This window comes from Vulpes vulpes, chromosome 2 (genome assembly GCF_048418805.1).
Source record: "Vulpes vulpes isolate BD-2025 chromosome 2, VulVul3, whole genome shotgun sequence".
NCBI lineage: Eukaryota > Metazoa > Chordata > Mammalia > Carnivora > Canidae > Vulpes > Vulpes vulpes.
Genome location: NC_132781.1, coordinates 103,895,247 through 103,920,201, shown reverse-complemented (window position 1 = coordinate 103,920,201; position 24,955 = coordinate 103,895,247). Strand labels below are relative to the sequence as shown.

At 37.8% G+C, this 24,955-nt stretch overlaps 1 protein-coding gene across 3 annotated transcripts in view; it reads left to right on the top strand.

The window, feature by feature from the left end:
• Positions 1 to 24,955, top strand: part of SLC39A12 (solute carrier family 39 member 12) — a 74,132-nt gene that overhangs the window by 32,361 nt on the left and 16,816 nt on the right. Inside the window, exons 8-12 of one of the 3 annotated variants that reach the window (XM_026015859.2) lie at positions 1,826 to 1,978; positions 3,904 to 4,014; positions 7,502 to 7,568; positions 11,066 to 11,224; positions 12,822 to 13,009. In XM_026015859.2, coding sequence (XP_025871644.2) covers positions 1,826 to 1,978; positions 3,904 to 4,014; positions 7,502 to 7,568; positions 11,066 to 11,224; positions 12,822 to 13,009 — 678 coding nt within the window. The remainder of the gene's footprint in view (positions 1 to 1,825; positions 1,979 to 3,903; positions 4,015 to 7,501; positions 7,569 to 11,065; positions 11,225 to 12,821; positions 13,010 to 24,955) is intronic. The other 2 variants (XM_026015876.2, XM_026015884.2) reach the window with 2 other exon arrangements.

The window sequence follows — 24,955 nt, the reverse complement described above, 5'->3', positions numbered from 1 at the left end:
GAAAAACATAAGCACCAGGAAGCTGGCTCTTTGCTGAATTCTTCTGAGGCTCTTTATTTGTCAGAAATGAAAGGACAAAGACCTGAGATGCAAGAGTTCAGACAGAAGGGGCTCTTAGATGAGGTTATTTCTTCCCTCTGAAATCTCTTGGGACAGTTAATGATGGGCAAATGAGCCCATCTCCCCTCTTGCAAAGCTGGAGATGTTAAAAATTTCCACAAGCCTCTGGCAATTTCCTACCGGGTCACTGTTGTTGCTCAGGGGCTCAATGATTATTAGATGTTCTGAAAATCACAAAGTGAGCATTGGAAAATGAAACAAACCATTATTTGTTTTAATTTCCCCTGTAATCTAATTTTCTGGAAATATTTCAGGGTTTATTGGCTTGAGGCAGTGGCCGAAGACTTTTCCTAGGTCCCTTTCGTGGTTGCAGAGCTATTCGCTGCCCAGGATCCTGCAAAACAGCAAAAGGGTCTTATGGCTTCCTGTGCCTTCCCCCACTGCCCATGGGGGACATGTAACTCCAGACAGCAGGCATGGACTTGGGGGTAGGAGGAGGGGCTGGGGCCCTCAACTGGTTCTGCAGAGACATGTTCCAGAGAGGAGCTTAAAAGATTAGTTAGGTTTCATGAAAATTGGAAGGCAACTGCTTTACTTGAGGGAAGAGACGTGGACATAAGTTACTGGGGAAAGAAAGAAAGGTGCAGTACAAATGTGGTGGAAAACTAGAAACATCAGTGGCTCCCAACGGTGATCCATGGTTAGTGTTCAGAGGACTACACAGAAACAAGAAAAACATGACTGCCATGATTTCCTTTTTTTCACTAGCAAAATTTACTCAACTTAAAGGTCTACATTTTATTCTGAGATTGTGGGGTTTTCTGTTTTGTTTCATGAACTTACTGTGTCCATTATTTTGTGAAATTACAGTAATTACAAATATTAGATGGGTATCTTTTAGTGTCTTTACCAAAAGGAAAGGTTGACTAACATATATTGGTTTTGAGTTATGTTCAGAAACTCAACGTATATTCTTGCATATATATGTACACTCACTCACGTACTCATATGCACATACGTGTATGCGCCTAAATATACATATGCGTCTAAGAACACACATATGTGTACAGTATGTACTCATAGGATTGCTTTTTCCTTTTTTTACTTTGATGGTCAGTAGCATCCTAAATGTAGAAACCACTGAGCTGTTTCCCAAACTGCCTTCTCCCGGGGAGGCAATATGATACATGATGATTTACTGGCTCACAAGAAATCATGAGGTCAACCAATGGGATGAGTCAACTAAAGGAAAATTCTTAATGCATTTCTTGTATCCTTTTGTTTCCCAGAGAGCTGACAGGATTGCTGGTTACACAGTATACATTCCATGAAAGAAATCTTTCAGGCAGATTTCTTACTTATCTGAACATTTTTAAAAAGTTTTGTTTAATTACAATGGGGCATAGGGAGAATAAGCCCCAGATGAAATATATCTTTATATTTCTTCTGGATATAAAATAAGTTGATCTGTTATAAAGACTTGCTGTGCAAACAGATACAGATTAAACTCTGGGGTGGAGGGAAGGACTGAGAGTATATGAAAATTTGGTTCTCCTGTCTTTTCTCTTATACACATTTTGTTTGACTCTGATTAAATCCTGTAGTGGCAGTATTTGTACAACTAAAAGCAAACTTGGCTTTGAATGATTCCAGCAGTTGTCATGTCCTCCCCAGAAGGAAAGGTGAATATATTCATTACTGGACCTATTAATTAATATTGAAATCATCAAAAGTTATTTCTTTGTGTATCTTTTTTTTTTTTAAGGTTCTTGGTTTACATAAGCAGGAAGGCTCAGAGTTTGGACATTTCCATGAAAGCAAAGGCCATATTTGGAAACTGTTAGGATTAATTGGAGGCATCCATGGCTTTTTCTTAATAGAAAAATGTTTTATTCTTCTGGTATCACCAAATGCTGAGGTATATTTTAAATTTTATTTATCCTGTGCTTTAAAGCTTCTTAATATTCATCTTTTATTTAAAAAGTCCATGTTGAAAAGTAGTTGACATCTTCATAAAGTTCTCTGTAAGGGATGGGACTCTGATTTCCAGAATACACACATCATTCTGAATGGCAGCTTCCCTACAAGTATGGTTATTAATTTTTTAAACCTCTGTTGCTGGCCTGTTAAGGTACTTGTTAAAACCTGCTCTTTGACCTTCGTGGCTAGTTTAGAAACAGGAGACTATTTCATGTCTGAGAATGAAGGGACCCAAAGGCCTAGCTACTAATCAGCATTTTGGATGTCTTTCCTACCCAAAAACATATAAACATGCAGGCAAAAACTTTGAAAACTCGCAAAATTACCCATCATTTTCTATCCTAAGAGCATTTAAAATTATAAAAACAAAGAGCTCAGAAATGGGATTTGTGGCAGATCTTTTTTTTTTTTTTCAGCTGAATAATTGCATCCATTGTGCCTGTATTTGATCAATTTCTATGTCTGTGATGAAACGTAAAATGCAGTATGGTTTTTTAATGGATTTGTTTTGCTCTTACACATTATCCTATCATACAATAGATTAGCTGGTGGGTTGGTTAAAAGATAAATGCTTGCAAACAACTCTAGGAGACTAAAATATAGCAATTTTTCCTTCAAAGTCCTAGGGCTCTATATCCTCCATGGTTTTCCACTTATTTTCTGGCTTTCTCCTTGTTCACGTAATTTATAATATGTGTGCTCAGGGAAAACTTTAGCAGCCTTTTAAAATATTCAGCACTTGTTTATTATTATTCCTAAATTTTATCCAAGATCCAGATTCTATGCGTCAAAAAATAAGATGGTTTTATGGATGAACAAAGGGATGATAGATGAAAGAAAGGTGGTAAAATGGTTGTAGTCAAATGTTAATGGTACTATCTTGGGAGTATTTGAGTGCTCTCATTACAGTTCTTTCAGCTTTTCTGTGTATTTGAAACTTTTCACAGTAAATAAAATGCTATAGAAATTTTCTTTTTAATGAAGCAGGGTTTTTCTTTGTCCTGGAGCTCAAGCTAGGATGCTATAGTAATTCAGAAATTAGGAATGTAGCTTTGATTACAGTCCCTACCCTTGCACGCTCAACAACTTAACCTCCACAGAAGAGGTTCTAATCTCAATAAGCACAAAAGACAATAATAGATCCCCTTTGCCACAATAGATTAGCTTTCTCAGCCTGAGAAAATTAAATGACAAAGTCAACATATCAACCTGTGTGTAATAATTAGAAAGGTAACCAGGATAGAAATGAGTGAAATAAATTCTGGCCATCCAAAAATGTAGATTTCATTCAGATTGTCCTTGAATTTGTCAGGGAACTTAAAATGAGTTTTTTAAAAATAAGTTTTAAGCATAGAATTTCAAGACTCATTATGTTGAGTAAAATCAAAGAATGCAAATGTTTTAGAAGGTTCGAGTGCTTTAAGTGATGAATGCATTTCTGAAGATATTAAGGAGTTCTAGGGTATAATATAGTTTCAATTATCATCCCTTTTGGTATCCCCATCAGAAAGAATTCAGAATTGAATTTTGTAGTAAATACAACTTTTCAGTAAATACAAGACAATATAAAAACTACCACCACTCAAGTCTTTTAAAATCATAACTAGACATACCTAAAGTTTCATTCTGAAGTCATTTGGAGTACGAATGATGTTTCAGAGCAGTCCTGTGCTTTTCCAAGGTGAGACGTTTTAGTAAGTATTTATCATGATGAATTCTCTCAATGCTTTTTCTGTGTGTCACCCACCACTTTGGCCATTAAGCAAAGTGTTATAAAAGTTGTAAACTAGAACCATGGAATTGACACAGGCTGCACCTGTGTTCTTCTGGCTTTGGTGCTAATTTTAAACCATCCTCATCCAGCAGGGTGTATCATTGGTTAATGGGCATGGGGGACACTCCCACCATCTTGCACTCAACTCTGAACTAAGTGACCAGTCAGGCAGAGGCAAATCTGCTTCAACACTCCAGTTGGTACGTTACTGATCTGAGGTACTCTACTGATTTGATTACCTTCTTTCCTTTATTCTCTGATGAATACATGAAAATTAGTAGGCTAGATAAACAAAATCCACTCCTGATTTGCCTTTCTTAACCATGCTAAGTAGTTTGGAAAGCTTTGCCAAGCACCCACAAGCTGTTTTAAAGGGGAAAAAAACTTTTCCACAAATTCAAATCCTTGCTATCTACACCACTTTGAAACACATATGGTCAGTCTGACACTACATTTATCTTGATCATTTTGTTTACAAGTTTTCATAAACCACTTGACCTTTAGGTTTTCCATCCTGAGTAATCCTTAGCCATGACTAGATGGAGCCAAATAATTGCTGAGCAAAGAATTAGTGCATCTAGGAGTGGGATGGTCATTTTATATGGCAGAAAAGAATTGATTCTGGCACATAAGCTGTCTTAAAATAAATGGCTTCCGTTACATTGAGTTTTCTGGGACAAATATTCCCTGTGAATTTGCAAAACACAACCTTCAGTCAGGTTTAAAACAAAGTTCCCACTCTTTTTTTTTTTTTTTTAAGATTTTATTTATTTATTTCTGAGAATACACAGAGAGGAGAGAGAGAAGCAGAGACACAGGCAGAGGGAGAAGCAGGCACCATGCAAGGAGCTTGACGTGGGACTCAATCCCGGGTCTCCAGGATCAGGCCCTGGGCTGAAGGCGGCGCTAAACCACTGAGCCACCTGGGCTGCCCCAAAGTTCCCACTCTTATTCTCAAAGTACCAAGTAAAGGGACAGGAAAAAATATGAAAGTAAATAACAGAAAGCTTGCCTACTCTAACCAAGGCCTTGGGGGAGGTGTTTACAGTTCAAGGATAGATTCCTAACCGAGTGGAGATAAGTAAGCTGAGCCTGAGACATTGCCACAGCTAAGAGAAGTCTGCTGGTAGATTGTGGATCTAGAGCTAAACTCAAATATGAACAAAGCCATCCCTTTAAACAAGTAATTTTGAAAGCCTTATTATGTTTATTGCCTAAATACTTCACATGTGGCTTGGAAGAAGATAATTTCAGGCTGAGATTAGTTTTAAAATCACTTTCAGGCTGACTTTATTCCTTCTATTTCAGTGAAGAGGTTTAAGAATCCCAAGATGCGTATAAGCAAATATCTGATGCTTAGTGAGTTTTGAATTTTTTTATAAGATTTTATTTACTTATTTATGAGAGACGCAGAGAGAGAGACAGAGATATAGGCAGAGGGAGAAGCAGGCTCCCCTCAGAGAGCCCAATGCAGGACTCAATCTCTAGACCTGAGGATCATGCCCTGAGCCGAAGGCAGCCACTCAACCATTGAGCCACCCAGGCATCCTGAATTTTGAACTCTTTGAATATGCTAGCTCACTAAGAATATATTCATTATTCCTTTTGTTATTTTAGCCCTAACATCAACCTTAAGTGAATAGAAATAATATGAACTTTTAGGATTGTTTGGTTCAATTTCCTGGTATTTCAGGATGGAGGGGAACCCCTAATTCTCACCAATCAAGGAGTCTTGATGCTTGCCTCTAAATTCCTTTACAGAGTATAAAGGTTTTGGGGGGAAAAATCTTAGAATAAACATTTGAAATCCTGTCTTTTAAAAGAACTATAGAAATTTTTTATTTTAATCAGGCTTTTGATGTAATGTAAAAAAGGTTTTCTTGTTCACCCTGTATCTTCCGGGCCCTACCTTACTTCTCAGCCAGTTATCCCAGAATAACCCATTATTGCATCTTTTGAGTAGATCCTACTGTTGTAATATGTGGATACGAGTTTACTTTCTCTGTTTCACATTTTTTAAAAAGATGCTTATGCCTCTCATTAAATTTGTCTCAAAATTCTCACAACTTTGGGCAATGGAATCATGAATAAGCTATTTTTTTTTGGAAATTTATTTAAGTTATTGCTACACTCTACGTGGGGCTTGAGTTCATGACCCCAAATCAAGAGTTGCACACTTTTCCAACTGAGCTTGCCAGGCGCCCTTGTGGACATGCTTTTAAATGGACATGTTCTGGGATGTCTGGGTGGCTCAGTTGGTTGAGCGTCTGCTTTAGGATTAGGTGTGATCCTAGGATCCTGAGATTGAGCCCCACCTAGGGCTCCCTGCTCAGTGGGGAGCCTGCTTCTCCCTGCTTGTGCTCTCCTATCTCTCTCTCTCTCTCTCAAATAAAGAAGATCTTTAAAAATAAATAAAAATGAAAAAATAAAAGGACACGTTCAATTGGCAGATACAGGTTTCCCTCACCATCCGAAAACAGAGCCTTCCTATGAGTTCTTTTGTAAGCCAAAATGGTAAAAAAGTGAAGAAGCAATTACCATTAATTTACATGGAAAAACAGGTGGGCATCCCCAGACACAAAAAAACTTACCTGTCTTAGGACTTTTTTAATATCTTAGGACCCATTTTGCTAACAGGTGCACATGATAAATCAAGATAAAGCACCAATGCTCACAGATAATAGGTCAAAGCTCCGGTGGCTTGATGCTGAGATGCTGAGTGGAGTTCCTCGGGAACGAGCTTCAAGCACCACTCACTGCTGGGGTGCTGCTGCTTTAGCCTTCTACCAAAAAGAGGCTGAATGCTGTTTGTGTTTTTTGGCTTTTTTTTCATAAAAGCAAAAATCCTCTTTGGGCTTCTTTCAGTTAGTGAAAACAGGTCCTAGGGTAGGTTTTTCATAAAATCAAAGGCGTGTAGTATGAACTTAAGAAAAGCGGAGGCTACTTATGAAAAGTCTTCTTTTTCACATAATAGAATGAGAATCTGAGGCACAGGGATGGAAATGACTTTCCTGAAATTGGAACATGAGTCAGTCTCTGAAATAAAATCACATCATCTGAACTCCCAGAAGTCAATTTCTAATTCTTAATTCTCTGTCTTAGGAATGTATTAAAGAAGTTTAAAATGTATGATATTTCTCTTTTGTAAGCCTATTGATTTACTTCCTTAATCGGCAAGATTCTTTCACTCATGGGCAAAGCCCCCAACACAGAATATTATGCTATCATGAATACTGTGAGGCATTGCACGGGTTTGTTCTCTCTCTGCAATATGTGATGTGCTTTAAGATCCGAAAATGAATCCTAGACCTGTAGTCCACCATACAGAAGTGTTAAATTAGGTCAAGAATCAAGAATCGGGTTTTTTTTTTTTCAGCTTTTGGGTTTTATAAAGGCTTCCATAATTTAAGAGCTTGAGTTACAGCCTGTCTCAGGAGCCTCCAGCTCTGTGTGGAAGGTTCTGATCTACATAAGAGTGCTATTTTCATCTAAAGGTACACAGTGTCAAAGGTTTCCTTCTGGCCCATCAGCTTTCCCTTCTATGCTTGCCTCTGAAATTTCGAAGTTCTAGTACACCGTAGAGTATTAAAATGTTTAAAAGTCCACCTTACTCTCCAGATGTTTCACTTTTACAACAAAATGATGAACATTGCTGATCTCTCATCAGTTATTTTTAATTTAAAATAGAAAAGCCCAGAAGATTCACAGGCAGCTGAAATTCCTGGAGGCAGTATGACAGCCTCCAACAGAAAATGTGAGTACCACTTTTCAAGAGCTAAACGTTAAATATAGAAAGTACCACAGAAAAAGGTTATGTCTGCTTGAAAACAGTGTGTGGAAATCATACAGATTTCTCACTGGGTTTGTGTTTCATCATTGCAGCCTTTACGAGAAAATGTTTAATACTCATTTCTAGGAGTTTTTCACACACACTGTGCATTAACATCAATCTTATTCCATCCTTTAAAAATGATTTTTCCCTAAACTGTTTAAAACGGATCCTCTGAGGACTGCAGTTAGTGTAAATCCGTATGCAGTTATCAAGCCTCCCTTAAGATCATGAGCGTAGCATACAGGATAGACTTGTGGAATCACTACATTGTGCCCCTGAAACTAATGTAACATGTGTCAACTAAACATCAATAAAAAAAAATTCATGCTTATGTGATGATTGAGCCTTTTACTTCTTTCTCTAAGAAGTCTGGAGTTTTCTGCACAGTCTACTGAAATTTAGTGCCAACATCTGTTAATGTGTGATGTTGTCACTGGAATGGTGGAGTTCAAGTGCAAGATGTCTCATCAATTGTATCTTATTCTATAATTCTCCTGTTCATATAAATTCTAACCAAACTTTTTCTATGATTTTTCCCTATTTCTGAATTTAATATACCCATTTGGTATACAATTTTGCTTTCAGGACATGGCTAGTAATATTTCTCCTTCTAAATCTTTAGTTCCAGGAGAGATTCTAGAATGCCTGGCACCTAGTAGGTCTGCAATGGACATTTCTTCACTATTGATTTTGAAAGCAAAGAAGAGGAAAGAAGGATACGCCCAGGCACGTTATGAGTGTGGTGGCAGATGCTAGGTCACGGAGTAACGATGGTCCTACTCAAGTATTTTGGAGGCCTCATATCTTTCCACTTCAGATATCAAGCTTGGCATACAGAATGCACAGTGAACAAATCCAAATTTGATTACTCAACTGCCCTTTTCCAGGGACATATTGAATTAGGTTCAAATATTTGATTACTTGTTTCACATTACCTCATTGGTGGAACTCAGCTTGTGTTTCAAAAGACAGGATGTGAAAATCCTACCCACAGTCTGATTTAAATAAACAAAAAGCAACATGATACAAGGTCCAGCCCATGCTTCACCATGGAAAACCTCTGATAAGTTAGAAATGTGGAAATGAATCTGACTGCCAGGTACATAAGCAAAGATAAAATATTATTGATAATTCTGTAATAAGTACACTAGATTACCAGTGAATGCTGGTCTTATCTTCCACCGAATAATATTTAAATTATCTTAAACAATATGTACAGTGTGTTCCTTGAAGTTTACATGCAAATATGTATATTTGCCTTGTGGCTTGTTACATGTCCATGATATGACATTTAGAAACCCATAATTGGAGGTAATAAAATAATGGATAACAAAAATAGGGGCGCCTGGGTGGCTCAGTTGGTTAAGCATCTGCCTTGGGCTCAGCTTATGATCTCAGGGTCCTGGGATGGAGCCCCAAGTTGGGCTCCCTGCTCAGCAGAGAGTCTACTTCTCCCTCTCTCTCTGCCTCTCCCTTCCACTCGTGAACTTGCTCTCTCAGATAAATAAATAAAATCTTAAAAAAAAAAGGACAACAAAAATAGGTCACACTGTTAGCAGAGTATAAGTTGAGTAAAAATTTTCCACTTGAATATATGCTACAAATATCAAAAACTATGTAAAAGTACATGGAAATCACAATTTATTTGCATGCTGCAATGTTGCCAAAGGTATTACTTTAACTTGTTTTATTTTCTCAAAGAAGACCTTTATTTCTGAAAGTTGGCAGCAAAGTGACCTGATAGGATGATGAGATTCTGAGAGCTTCCAGGCCATGTCAATAAGAAATCCCTGAATTCGATAATTTGATATTTATTCTGTGTTTCTATGATCATTGCTTGAAATTTTCTCATTTTAAATAAAGAGTAAAATGAAGCAGTAAACCACAAGAAGGATATAAGTTAGTTTTATAGTAATAGGTCTAAATAAGCCATGAATTTTAGAAGTGAAATGCTTGGATATATCAATAACTCTGTCTCCTGGCTGATAGTCTGGGCTATATCTGCCGTTTACTTCATTGAAGTTATTTGATGGTATGGGATATGAAATGAGTTGAACTGTATTCCCCAAATGAAATAGAAAGCCATATTATAAAACAGTGCCCCTATAGTCTTAGACCATGTAACAGAAACCAGGAGGTAACCTCTTTCTATTTTTTTTAGAAGATTTTATTTATTTATTCATGAGAGACACAGAGAGAGAGAGAAAAGCAGAGACACAGGCAGAGGGAGAAGCAGGCTCCATGCAGAGAGCCTGACGTGGGACTTGATCCTGGGTCTCCAGGATCATACCTTGGGCTGAAGACGGCACTAAACCGCTGAGCCACCCGGGCTGCCCACCTCTTTCTATTTTTACTGAGTATATAATTATTAGAATATTGGGTTTAGTTCTAACAGCAACAACAGCTAGTGTTGACATCAGGCACACAGTGGATAGAAACTGAGTAATTAATGAAGTTTTAGACTATGGAAATTGATTTGAAAGGCTATCCTTATCAAATGGATACCTAAGTAGCTTATTGTCAAGATAAGTGTTATCCACGGAGTACTTTTTGAATGTATTAATTGTTCAATTGCACAAGGGGGTTATACTAATCTAAAATGTCAGGGTTTTTGAAAACAGAAATTCGGTCCATGAAACACTTGAACCCAATTATGATCAAAACTATGATATTAGTTATTTCACTGACTCTCTACTAATCAGATAATGTATATTAGGTAATGGAATCCCGTGAAAACAGCTTCTCTTTATTTTATTCAACATCCAGCTGGTCTAGTACTGAAAGTATTTTTCAGAAAGACAAACTAATTGTTCCAAGGCTAATTTGGGGGCCAGCAGAGCTGATAGTGGTTCTGTGGAGGTCACAGCAGGAGAGTGATCAAGATACTTTGGGAGGGCCATGAGTGCCAACCAGAAAGGGGAACTCAATGAGCAGAAGATGGCAGGAATGTACTCCAGCAGACTCATGCCAGGGACAGTCTGACCCAGAGACAGTCTTGGAAAATAGCCTCCATTTTAATGACATTCTACAGGGAGGGTCCTAAATTATTTTAAAGTGCTTTACAAAAGATGCACATGGAAAGGTCATTGATGGTACTTTGGAAGGCTATAACGATGCTTCAATTTTTTTCTTTTGGGATAGTTGAACAAAGTGACAGAACAGTGAACACTGATGCATAATTTATCTCATTACTAGTCAGATCTGTTGAAAAACCAATGACCGTACAGCCTGAAGTGTCAATTACCATTTTTGTGTCTCCAGTCTTGACTTATTTTAAAAGCTGAAACAAAGTGGGGTTGCTAAATTTGGTGCAATTTAAGAATGTCTAGGGTGGGTGGGAAAGGTGCTTGTGTGTGAAGGGTTCCGGGAAATGTCTAGAGCCCTGTTAATGCTTCTCACACCTTTATTTGGTTCTTTAGGCAACACCATTAGCTTGCTAGCAATAATGATACTGGTTGGGGACAGCCTGCATAATTTTGCAGATGGCCTTGTGATAGGAGCGGCCTTCTCATCTTCATCTGAGTCGGGAGCAACCACCACGCTTGCTATCTTGTGTCATGAAATTCCACATGAAATGGGTAAGTCGCATAGGATCATGGCTGTCCCTGCTTGTTGAGAAAGCTGTAGTGTTTTTCTAGCTATGGTCTGTGGACATCTTTTTCCAACACACAATTGAAGATGAATACTTTCCATTCATAATTTATTTAAATGATTCGAAGACAACTAGAAAAGTAAACTTCTGTACCGTGGGATAAAATTCATTTAGACTCTTTATGATGTTTACCTAGGGTCAGAAGTCACTTGTTTTGGATTCTGGAGAGTTCTATATGGAAGAAAGTCATTGAGAGAAACCTCGTTTTAAAGAACTTTGGCAAGGACTTTAAGATCTGCATATTAAATGTGGGGAAAACATTAAGAGGGGAACTTTACCCATTATGTCAGCAAACAGGCCAATGAGATAAAATAACATTTAAATTAAAGCCAAACCATGGTTTCATCAACTTGATTTATATAAAATGTCTAAGGCCAAGCATAAAATTGAAATGACGGGCGTATGGTAGCAGATGCACAGAAGGCTCTTTTTCTGGATAATCTTAATAGCCCTGTAATTCAAATTCTGCCTCCTGGGAAACAGGAAGAGACAGACTAGGCATTTCTGAAACAGGCCCAGGAACAGCAGAGGCTGGCTCCAGGCACACACATGACCTAGTGAGGGGGCTCTTGTCAATCTTATTACCCCCACTTCCAGGTCTACGTTGACCTTTTGGGCCACCCCAACCTCTGGTGTTCAGTGTCTACTGCCCAAAATCCTGTCACCAACTCACCATCCACCCTTCCTAGAGCAATTTACCCAAGAACCTTCCTGAAACCATTAAAATGTAGCTGGTCCAGGTGCCGTATACAGTGGCCTTGCTTTTTAGACATCATAATAAAACCACAGAGGAGTGTGACAGTCTATGGCAGGCTAGCAGAGACATTTTTAAGACCTGTTCATAAGACCAACTTGCAATAGAACTAAGGAACTGAGTAGCAAGACTGTCTCTTTATTGAATTTCAGGCCTCCTCTATCTCCCAAACTAAGAAATAGAGGCTCTCAGATCAAAAGATCATTCTTCTTTAGGAGGAAAGGGATATAGAGAATAAGATCATTTTTCTATAATCATCAAGGCAGTAAAACATTTTCTAAAGGAAAAAATTTGTTTTCCTAACCAACTTTTCCAATGATTTTAAATCTCATATTAAGTAGTTGTCTGTTTCCCCACAGGAGTTCTTGCAGACATAGATAACAAAAGCCAACATAACGTGATTTCACCTGGCAAGGTTCCAGGCAAAAAGGTTTTAAAACCCTGAAACAGCAAGTCCTTTATTCTGCATTTATCTAAGTTGAAAATGTCAGGGTGCCAGGAAATAAAGAATATGTCATGGTTCTCCCGGCATATGTTATGTTATCTTAAGGAAAAGTAAAAGGAAGACAACTCTTGAAATGTAACTTCCTAATAGTATAATAAGAATCCTAGAGAAATATCAGAAAATGTTTTATCAACTGGTCAGTAAACTTTGCTTATAAAATGGGCCCCAGTTGCTGAAATTTGAAACAACCTAATAGCAGATTAATCCAGCAAAGTCGTCATCAATTATATAATGATTATATTTTCTTTTTCCCTTAAATTTTAGGAGACTTTGCTGTACTCTTAAGCTCTGGACTTCCTATTAAGATTGCCATCCTTATGAATTTTCTAAGTGCTCTAACTGCCTTCATAGGACTATACGTTGGCCTCTCTGTATCCACTGATCCATGTGTTCAAAACTGGATCTTAACAGTTACTGCGGGGATGTTCTTATATTTATCCTTGGTGGAAATGGTAAGCTTTGTGGCTTTTCTATGTTGTTTTTCTAAACTCTGAAAATGTAAAACAGAGACAAAGCCATAAAATAGAAGGATAGATGAAGAGAAGACTATATTTAATAATATAAAAGACTAAGGAAATATTCTGTGTAATCCAAGAAAGTAAGCTGTAGGCAGAAGAAACATAATTTGAGATACAGAAAATATTGACATCCTTTTAGTGAAATTAAGTGAAATGAATGAACCCTGTAGAACTGCCAAAGATTGTTCGTCAGTTCATTCTGCTCCAGCTTTGCATCTCTACATAATGCTTATCCTTCTAGCTGAGGAAAGCTTTATAAAACAGCTACCTATATTATTTATGCATTGGAAAATAGTTCAACTGAAGTTGTCATTAAGTTATTTAGCTGTTTGACTTAATTAACCAACTGTATTTTTAAAAATAATGATTTCAACTTTAAGTTTTACTTACCAAAGGGCTATCATGCTGGTGAAAAGAGAAAGATTATACAATCGAGTCTCTAACATTACAACATGTGTTTCCGAGAGTGGTCCTTGCGGACACTAATGGTAACTCTGTTATCACTTTTCATTCTCTCTAATCTCTTGAAGCTGGAAATTTTTACTTTTTTTTTTTTTTTGGCCTCTTAAATTATGGAATCTGCAAAATAAACCAGTCTTTTTTAAGGTCCCCTTCTATTAGACTTGGTACAACTTAGATGTGTTCATTTAAGTCCTAATATCCTTTCTTCTGTCTTGGAATCATGTACATGATACAGATGAATGAAAGAAATATTTAAGAGTGAAAATCAGTAGAAAGCCAATCCAAATGGAAGGAAGATGTGTGGTTGGTTACATGAATCCTAGAGCAGAAAAGTAAAATACGCAATCTTGAAGGTAATATGTGGAACAGGACCCTTGGGATTGACTTGTGATAGGGCAAAATCTTGCTATTGTCCTGGAAGTAAGTAAAGAGAAATGTTTCATGAAAAAAATCTGAAAGGCAGGAACCTGTCCTAAAACAACTAGATAACCGTGAATTCTGGAAGTAGAATTCAGTAAGAAGGCTCTTCAAGTAAACACAACCATTTTAAACCTCAGTTTAAATACTTCTTTTTGGTTGTTTTTCTTAATTCTCCTGAGATTCAGATAGAGGAGGCAAACGCCAAAAGGTACTTCTGTGTTTAGAAATGTTCTTACATATTATTTACGATACTCGGGGAGTTTCCTAATCTTGATCGTGAAGACAGTGCTAGTGGTGCAAGTTCAACCCACCTCTTCTGAGCCCCAATCCTCAAGCCAAGGTCAGTATGACGATCCTGTGAGCCTTCCACTTTGAGAAATCTGGATTGCTAGCCTTGCATGGTGGCTTCAAAAGAACTCTGTCGCTCATCATTGAATATTGCAAGCTACCTTTTGTTTAAAACGTCTGTGTATCAGTCCTCAAATTCACTCATGAGTCTCCTGATTTTGTTTTCTGCTGCTAACTTCCTCTTTATGACTCAACTGGGGGCAGCTGCTGTATTCTTTTGAAGTTTATTCTGTTTTCGTTTGTTTGTTTGTTGTTGTTTTTTTAAAGTCTGGATCTCTCTTCAACTATGATGGATGTATATTTATCTAGTTAATGCTTTTTCTTTGTTAGAAAGTCTGATCTCCCGAAACAGACCTGAGGACATTATCAGGAACCATTTTTCACGTAGAACCCTCAGCTAAATACATGATTTTCCCCCTCACTCTTTTCTCCCCTTGGTCTTGTAAGCATAAGCAATCGCTTGTAAGAAATGTGGAAGATATCCTCTGAGATTCCAACTAGAATGAATCTTGACCTTGTTGCAAATTACTATTGGCCAAGGAAAAACTGGCAGCCTGGCAAGAAGACAGGAAAGAAAATACTCTGGAGTTTCCTGGGGCTACTTCCTATAATCCAGGTCGCTTGCTCTCACGGCCTTTTGAGTAACTTCTAAACAAATAGGACTCTCACAGAGCAGCAACTTTAACCGTTGCTGTGCTCTGGGGCTGTGCCAGAGAAAATAGTTTTTTGCCATTTAAAAGGAAGAAAACAAAGTTTCAAGACTGTAAAACAGCAAAGAAAATAAATGACAGTAACTAAAGGATAAGGGGGTGGGGAGGATACTCTCATACACTGGTTATTTCCTAAATGCTGGAAATTTACCAGGCACCTTCTAAGCGGGGCTAATGTGAAAAGACTAGGGACATTTTTGTCTTGCTTGTTTGTTTCAAAGAAATTGGGCGTGTCATTTCAAACTCCCAGAAGAAAAAGAACTAGGAGCAAAAAGGGGGCCATTAGCAGCGAAGTCAGCAAAGCAGAAAGTCTTCACCAGGGAAATCTGGCAGCCTAAATTCTCCGAAGGGGTATGCCCTTATCCAAGCACACTGACTCTCAGAGGCATTGAATGGTTTCTAAGGGAAGTTAGGAATGAATGCAGGCCTGGGTGGCCAGAGGCAATTCATTCTGTCTTAAAGATCAGTGTGCTAGCCTGGGTTTGCCCCAAGCAGAGGCTAAAACCTTTATTTTTACTTTTTTATTTTTTTTATTGGAGTTCAATTTGCCAACATATAGCATATCACACAGTGCTCATCCCACCAAGTGCCCCCCCCTCAGTGCCCATCACCCAGTCACCCCATCCCCCCACCCAACTTCCCTTCCACCACCCCTTGTTCATTTCCCAGAGTTAGGAGTCTCTCATGTTCTGTCTCCCTCTCCGATATTTTCACTCATTTTCTCTCCTTTCCCCCTTTATTCCCTTTCACTATTTTTTATATTCCCCAAATGAGTGAGACCATATAGTGTTTGTCCTTCTCTGAATGACTTACTTCACTCAGCATCATACCCTCCAGTTCCATCCACGTTGAAGCCAATGGTGGGTATTTGTCGTTCCTAATGGCTGAGGAATATTCCATTGTATACATAGACCACATCTTCTTTATCCATTCATCTTTCGATGGACACCGAGGCTCCTTCCACAGTTTGGCTATTGTGGACATTGCTGCTATACACATTGGGTGCGGTGTCCTGGCGTTTCACTGCATCTGTATCTTTGGGGTAAATCCCAGCAGTGCAATTGCTGGGTTGTAGGGCAGGTCTATTTTTAACTCTTTAAGGAACCTCCACACAGTTTTCCAGGGTGGCTGCACCAGGTCACATTTCCACCAACAGTGCAAGACCTTTAAAGGCAGATGTGAAGGTGGTTTACCCGGGAGGTGATCCCAGGGGCAGGAATAAAGGGCAGGTAGAGTGGAGCAGAAAATGATGATAAGTCAATAAAATGATGCATTTTTGTTAAGTCGATCTCCGCTCTGGGGGATCTGCCAACAGGACCTTCTGAGGCGGCTCCAACTCCATCATTCAAAGCCCAGGGCAAGAGAATGAGGAATGCAGGGTGGGCTGAAGCAAAGTTCTGTGCAAAACTAATCAACACCCCCTCGGAAATGGTCTCTGGACCCGTGGCTGAGCATCAGAGATGAGAGGATACGAGGAGCCCCCTCAGGAGCAGTAGCCAGCCAAAAACTCAGGAAAGACTTAATGCCTGATAGCTGGTGAATCAGGCTCCAAACCCTATTGGTCTGGAGGCAGTATTTGATATTCAACCATCTTTGTCCTCTAGCACTCAACTTTGATTCCCCTCATCACCTGAGGAGGTAATCTTGGCTGACCCAGAGTTTTGTCCTAGAAGGGCAGCCCAGGTCTTCCCTGATGGGTCTGCTTTGCCCTGGTTGGGCCATGCTTCCTGCCGGCCCCCTAACTTATGGTAGCCAGTGGCAATTACTCCCACCAGTTTGATAACATCTATCTCTGCTGGTTAATCTCTGCTGGCAGGAGGGGCTCAACCCTACTCATGGGTTCAGGTTCAGTGGAAATGCTCCCTGGTGTGTTTTCAGAAACAAAGATCTGTGATCTGACAGTGCTAAACTTCACAGGAATAGGAAGCACAAATTTTATCAGTGGAAGAGCTAGCAATGATGGTGGACCATTGCTTCATGATTTCTCTTTCTGCTATTTCTCCGACTCCCTTCCTTCTATTCACTTTGCATTAATTTTCTGCTTATTTTCTGCTTTTGTGAAACAGAATAACATATCATTGATTTTAAATCTTTTCTTCCTTTATTTTTCTTAAGATTGTATTTATTTATTCATGAGACACACACAGAGAGAAGGAGAGACACAGGTGGAGGCAGTGGCAGGCTCCATGCAGGGAGCCCAATGTGGGACTCGATCCTGGGACTGTGGGATCACACCCAGAGCCAAAGGCAGATGCTCAACTGCTCAGCCACTCAGGTGCCCCAAATCTTTTCTTCTTTTAAATTTAAAGCTGTAAGTTTAAAGCTTTTAAAGCTATGAATTTCCCATAAGCACTGTTTGCTGGATCCCATGTATTTTAATATTCTGTGCTTCTAATACCAATAACTTTGAAACGTCTTTAAATAGCTCATGTAACTTTTTCTTATAAAAGTATGGCACCTAATTGCTCAATATTTATAAGTTTTAAAAGTAGCTTTTAGTTATTTAATTTAATTCCTTCACTATAGAGAAATACTCTATATTATTTTAGTCCTTTGAAATATTTTAAAGTATGTGAATTTTATGGCCCAGTGTATGGTCTATCCTGGTAAATGCTCTCATCTACATTTGGAAAGTCCATGAGTTCAGCAGTTGTTGGACATAGAGTTCTGTGAATGTCATGTAAGTCAGACTGGTTGATGGTTTTATTCATATTTTCAAATTCCATACTGATTTTCTTTCTTCACTTGTTCTGTCAATTATGAGGGACTGATGTTAAAGGACAGACCTATGTTTGTGGGCTTGCCTATTTCTTTCTTGGTTTTATCAATTTTGTTTCATGCACATGAAGCTCTGTTATTGCATGAATGCACATTTAGGGTTATCATGTCTTCTTGATTGAATTGACACTTTCATCATGTGGAAAGATCCCTCTTTACCTCTAAGAAAACTCTTTATCTTGAAGTTTCCTTTGTCTGATGTTAATGTAGTCACATCTGCTTTTCTGCTTATTGTTTGCACAGGGCATCTTTGCCATCCTTTCATCTTCCCCTGTCTGTAGAAAGTAAGTGGTAGGGTCTTGAGAGAGTATTTGAAGTTCTTATAGAACTGTAAGATAACAAACTTGTATTGTTTTAAGCCACTACCTTAGTGGTAATTTGTTAACATCAACCATAGAAAACTAACGTATCCCTACTACTACTCCTTAACTACCAACCCTGGTTTAGATGTGCTTGGGAACAGAGGCAGCTATGTAGGACTGTCTCATTCTATTTGAGAACTGGAAGTTCCTTCTAAGAAAAGTCTCAGAACTAAAAAGTCCTATTCACCGTCTCTAAAGTTTACAAACTTTCTCAAATAGAAGGAAGAGACAAGCCCTGGAAGTACTATTTTTCAGCGTTTGGGTAAGAGGTTTTATTTCTAATAAATAGGATTTATTATTTAAAAAATAAACTCATTTGAAAGAACATAAGAGGTTATGGCATGGGAAGGTTTATTTTGGATCTGAAGCAAGTTTCAGACCTTTAGGCATTTTTCCTAAGGTTTTAGATCCTGCAAAACTGTTTCCATAACAACAAGTCCCTAGAAACCTCCAGGGACTATCACCACAGATGTAAGTAGAGATGTCCCTAGAATCGGCGACAATCAGAACTGGACAAGTGCCCAGGACCCAGTACATGAATAGCACCCAAGCTGATAGTGGAGAGGCTGTAACTCTGAGAGGTAGGTAGCAGAGAAGGAAGTGCTGAGCTCACCAGTTCATGCCAAAACAAAATGAAACAAAATGCAGGTGCCCCCTCCATATACACCAAGGCCAGCTAATTGAGAATAGACCTTATTTCCAGCCGCCTCCTCTACCAATCTCCCTAATTATGTAGTTCTCTGGATCTCTTTCCCTCCCATCTACACTTTGTATGTTTGTTTGTTTGTTTGTTTGTTTGAGGGGATGCTCTTTTAAAACTTCTCTTCCTCTTCCGGATTATAACTAATGTTCTGACTTCACTTACATAATGGGGGAGAAAACTGCAAAATTGAAGAGCAGTCTAGACTACCTTGTGGCTCTATCCTCTGGGAAGTATCTCCTTGGAGTAGTATCACAGCCAGACTTGTGTCTAGAGCATTCTCCAATTTCTAGATATTTTTTCTTGAGTGAAAGGCAGGGTAAAGAGTATTTTGAATCTGACCTCAAGATCCTCTTCTTTTAAAATAAGCCCAAACACACAAAAATAAGATCTATATATTAAACCCAGTCAATAAGTAGGAATTAAGTCAGAGGAAGAGCATCCATTGGCTTCTCTATTTTAATTCAGCAAATTTAACTAATTCATGATAGTGGATCGGGTGAAAAGGACATAAATTGACTAACAAAACAGTCAACTTTCTAGCAAGGCATCTCATCTTTTCTTAATCACCTGACTACAAAATTAAACTAAAATAGAATCCTATACTTTTAGGATACTGATTCTTTCTCACTTCCCCATTATTCTTTATCTTCCAATTTATTGATTTTGCTGGAGTCTTGCTTTCTCAGAGAAACCTAGATATATCCAATGTAATTCAGTTAATAATCTACAATCACCAAGTTGGTTCTGGTAAGAGTCATTTCTCTTTCCAAAAAAACTATTAAGCTATCTTTTCTTTGAAGTTTGATAGTACCAAGGTGTGATACCCTTTAAACAATATGCATCTATATAGAAAGCAGATATTTTATTTGGAAGATAAAAATTACTCGATATACATATTTGCTTTCAACACATATTGTACTGAAATCAATGAGTGCAACTGACATCATTTAAAATACTCTTTCTGTGGGGGGAAAATGACAAGCATTTAAAAACCATTTCAGGCAGCAAAATTAATGTAATTTAACATTCACAATTATTTCTTCACAATTGCAAGAAGTATGAATCATACCAACAATTTTGAAAGATTTTTATTCTCTTTCTCTATAAATCTTTCAAACTCTATGCTTAGATATTTTCTACTGAGAAAATGGTTAATAGACCCAATTTTGATCAATGTTGAACCCTGTGATTTCAAAAAACTTGACCACCAGAAACAATTGTATTTTTCTGCTCCTTGCATTTTTTCTCTTCTAACCAGGCTCTCAAACCATGTGCATGCATACACATCTTCCAAAGTAATCCATTTCTTAGGAAAATATTAAAGATGGCTAATGACTCTCTTTCCTGAGCTATGCAATTAAGAATTTGCCTAACTAAATCACTTCCCCTAAGAAAAAAATGGAGACATGAACTGTTAAATCCAAGTTAAAAGTAAATAACATCCTTGTCTCTCTGAGTTATATGTGACATTGTGGTCTTTGTCTTACAACTCAGTTTTCAAAACAGGAGATTTTATTTTCTGATGTAAATGGCTCCATAAATTCCCTTGGAAAGATAAGATCAGGAAATCAGAAGTCTACAGTATCCTGTACCTGAATATTTAAATAAAATATCTAATGCTGCATGTTAAAAAAATAACCTTATGATAAGCCTCCTCTTTGGTACCTTCACTTTGGTGATCCCAAGTACACAGAAGCTTGTGATCCTTGCTTTCTTGCTTGCAAGAGAAAATTAAAACTGCTCTATTAAGTTGTTTTGTGAAAAGAGCTTCTAATTTAAAAAGACAAATTCGGGGATCCCTAGGTGGCTCAGCGGTTTAGCGCCTGCCTTTGGCCCAGGGCGCGATCCTGTGGAGTCCCGGGATCGAGTCCCGCATCGGGCTCCCGGCAGGGAGCCTGCTTCTCCTTCCTCCTGTGTCTCTGCCTCTCTCTCTCTCTCTCTCTCTCCTCTGTCTATCATGAATAAATAAATAATTCCTTAAAAAAATAAAATAATTAAAAAGACAAATACAAAAAAGGACTTGCATCAATGGGAACAAATCTCCCAATTTTAGGAGATGGTCGAGTAAACATAATGATCTTTGTTGAGAGTGTTACTATTAGTAATCAAATATGATGCTAAAATAGAACACACATTTTTTGTCATATAAAATCTGTGAATTTTATTTCAAGACAGTATTATTATTCTGGCAACTGCTTTTACCCCCATGGAATTTCTAATTCCAGTACAATTAACATACAGTGTCCTGTCAGTTTCAGATGTACAATATAGTGATTCAACAATTCTATACATTACTTAGTGCTCATCTTGATAAGTCTACTTTTTAATCCCCTTCACCTGTTTCACCCATCCCTCCCCACTCATCTCCCTTTTGGTGACCATCAGTTTGTTCTCTCTGTTTAAGAGTCTGGTTTTTTGTTTGTCTCTCTTTTTTGTTGTTGTTCATTGATTTTGTTTCTTAAATGCCGCATATGAGTGAAATCCTATTTGTCTCTAACTTATTTCTCTCAGCATTATACCCTCTAGGATCCATCCATGGTGTTGCAAATGAAAAGATTTCATTCTTTTTTATGGTTGAATGATATTCCAATGTGTGGTGTGTGTGTGTGTGTGTGTGTGTGTGTGTGTGTGTGTATCATGTATATATATATATATATATATATATATATATATATATATATATATATGTTGTGTATATATGTATAACATAACATATATATCCAATGTAATTCAGTTAATAATCTACAATCACCAAGTTGGTTCTGGTAAGAGTCATTTCTCCCTCTAAAAAAACTATATATATATATATATATACATATATATATATTCTTTTTCATGGTTGAGTGATATTCCAGTGTGTGTGGTGTGTATGTTATGTGTGTATATATATATGTTGCGTATATATACATAACATATATATACATATATATGTTGTGTGTTTATGTATATACACAACACACACACACACATACTACATCTTCTTTATCCATTCATCTATTGATGGATGAGCTGCTTCCATAATTTGATGATTGTAAATAATGCTGCAATAAACGTAGGGGTGTATATATCTTTTTGAATTAATGTTTTCACATTCTTTGGGTAAATACTCTGTAGTGGAATTACTGGATCATATGGTAATTCTATTTTTAATTTTTTGAGGACCTTTCATACTGATTTCTCGGGTGGCTGTACCAGTCTACACTCCCACCAATAGTGCGCAACGGTTCCTTTTTCTTCACATCCTCACCAACACTTGTTGTTTCTTATGTTTGTGATTTTAGCCATTCTAACATGTGTGAGATGATACCTCACTGTGGTTTTGATTTACATTTCCCTGATGATGAGTGATGTTGAGCATCTTTTCATGTATCTGTTGGCTATCTGGATGTCTTCCTCAGAAAAATGTCTGTTTATGTCTTCTGCCCATAAAATAGAACATACTTCTAACCTTCTCCTTTAAATTGCTGTCAAAAGAAATGACTAAGAAAACGAATTCAATAAAACAAAACAAAAAAAAAAAAAAGGAAACATATAATAGACAAAAGGATAGATTAGGTTGAAACATCAAACTTTTATTGAATTTAAGTTTTTGGAAATTGTTAGAAGCAAGAATTGATAGAATGTTTTTCAGCAAATATTCTAAGGAAAATTTTCATTCTCCAGGATATTGCAGAAAGAGAAATCTAGTAGGACCTTTTTGAGATTTTGCAGCTGGTAAAACCTCATTCTATGGATAAGCAACCTTCCCTAACTAGTTACAGCCAGAGAAACAGCCAGGTTCCTTCAAGGAAAGGAGACATAGACTTCTCTCCATCATGTAATAGCTGACAATCACAAAGACATTTGAAGTAGTTCACACTGCAAACTAAAAAAGGGGATTCTAATCCTCTCTAATTGGATTATTTTACAGGTTAATTGTCTGAATCCATTTGGGCTCCTATAATAAAAAAACATACACTGGGTGGTTTATTTATTTTTCTTTTTCTTTCTCCCCCGCCCCCCGGGTGGTTTAAACATTTATTCTCACAATTCTGGAGGCGGGGAAGTCTAAGATCCAGGTGCTGGCAGATTTGGTATCTGGTGAGGACCTGCTTCCTGATTTTCAGATAGATGGCTGTCCTGCTGTGTCCTCACACGGTAGAGCATGGAGAGAAGCAAGCTCAGGACTCTGATAAGGGTACTCATCCCATTCAGGAGGGCTTCATTCTCATGACCTCATCTAAAGCCACATCTCTTAATACCATCACACTGGGGCATAGGGTTTCAACATGCACATTTGGAGGGAAGGAAAACATTCAGTCCTTAATATCTATGCTCTAGGACTTTGAGATCTAAACATACCACATGATTCTCACTGCAAAGTGATGATAATGAATCCTTACCAGGCAGTGAACGACACTTCTTCTTATTAAATGCTACTTATTTTATTTTTATTTTTTAAAGATTTTATTTATTTATTCATGACAGACACACAGAGAAAGAGAGGCAGAGACACAGGCAGAGGGAGAAGCAGGCTCCATGCAGGGAACCCAACGTGGGACTCAGTCCTGGGTCTCCAGGATCACACCGAGGGCTGAAGGTGGCACTAAACCGCTGAGCCACTGGGTCTGCCCTAAATGCTACTTATTTTAATATTATAAGCTAAAGAGTTAATCAAAGCATTCCTTGTGTGTGTCTGCATGTGTGTGTATGTGTGTTTGCATGTATGTGGTGTTAATTTTGGTAAAATACATATAATGTGAAATTTACCATTTTAACCATTTGAGGTGTATAATTTAATGGCATTAAGTATATTCACATTGTTGTGCAATCATCACTATACTATCCATTTATATAACTTCTTTCACCTTCCCAAACTGAAACTCCATACTCATTAAATACTAACTCCCTATTCTCCTTGCCCCTACTCTCTGGCAACCACCTTTTTACTTTGTCTCTATGAATTTGGCTACTCAAGGGACCTCTTTTAAGTGGAATCATAGAGTTTTGGTCATTTTGTGACTAGTTTCTTTAGCTTAGCATAAAGTTTTCAAGGTTCATTCATGTCAGCATGTGTCAGAATTTTTCCCTTTTATTTATTTATTTTTTAATTTTTATTTATTTATGATAGTCACAGAGAGATAGAGAGAGAGGCAGAGACACAGGCAGAGGGAGAAGCAGGCTCCATGCACCGGGAGCCCGACGTGGGATTCGATCCCGGGTCTCCAGGATCGCGCCCTGGGCCAAAGGCAGGCGCCAAACCGCTGCGCCACCCAGGGATCCCAATTTTTCCCTTTTAAAGGCTGAATAATATTCCACTGTATGTGCACACACACATTTTGCTGATGCATTTATCCATCAATGGACATTGAGTTGCTGAATCATATAGTAATTCTAATTTTAATTATTTGTTTTCCATAATGGCTGCATCATTTTACCCTCTCAGTGTCTCTGCATCATCACCAATACTTGTTATATTCTATCATTCTGAAAATAACAATCCTAATGGATGTCAAGTGGTATCTCGTCTTCGTTTGTATTTCCTGAATGAGAAGTGATGTTCCTCAGCATCTTTTCAGTGCTTATTGACCATTTGAATATTTTCTATGGAAAAATGTGTTTTCAAGTCCTTTGATCATTTCGTTTCGATTTTTGTGTGAATGTGAGTTGTAGGAGTTCTTTACATACTCTGGATATTAGCCTCTTATCAGATGTGTGATTTACAGATACTTCTTCCTTTCCATGTTGCCCTTTCACTCTGTTTATAATGTCCTTTGGTGTATAAAAGCTTTAGATGTTAGTAAAATCAAATTTAATCTATTTTTATAATGTTTTCTTCCCTGAGTTTTAAACAATGTACTTAAGAAATCATTGCCAAATCCAATGTTATAAAGATTTCTGCCTATGTTTTCTTCTAAAGGTTGTATAGTTTTAGATCTTACATTTAGGTCTTTGATCCATTTTGAGTGAACTTTTGTATATGGTGTAACTAAGAGTCCAAATTCATTCTTTTGCATGTAGATATCCAATTTTCCCAATACCATAAGTTGAAAGGGCTGTTCTTTCCCTACCAAATTATCTTGGCACTCCTGCCAAAATCAATTGCCTGTGTTTGCAA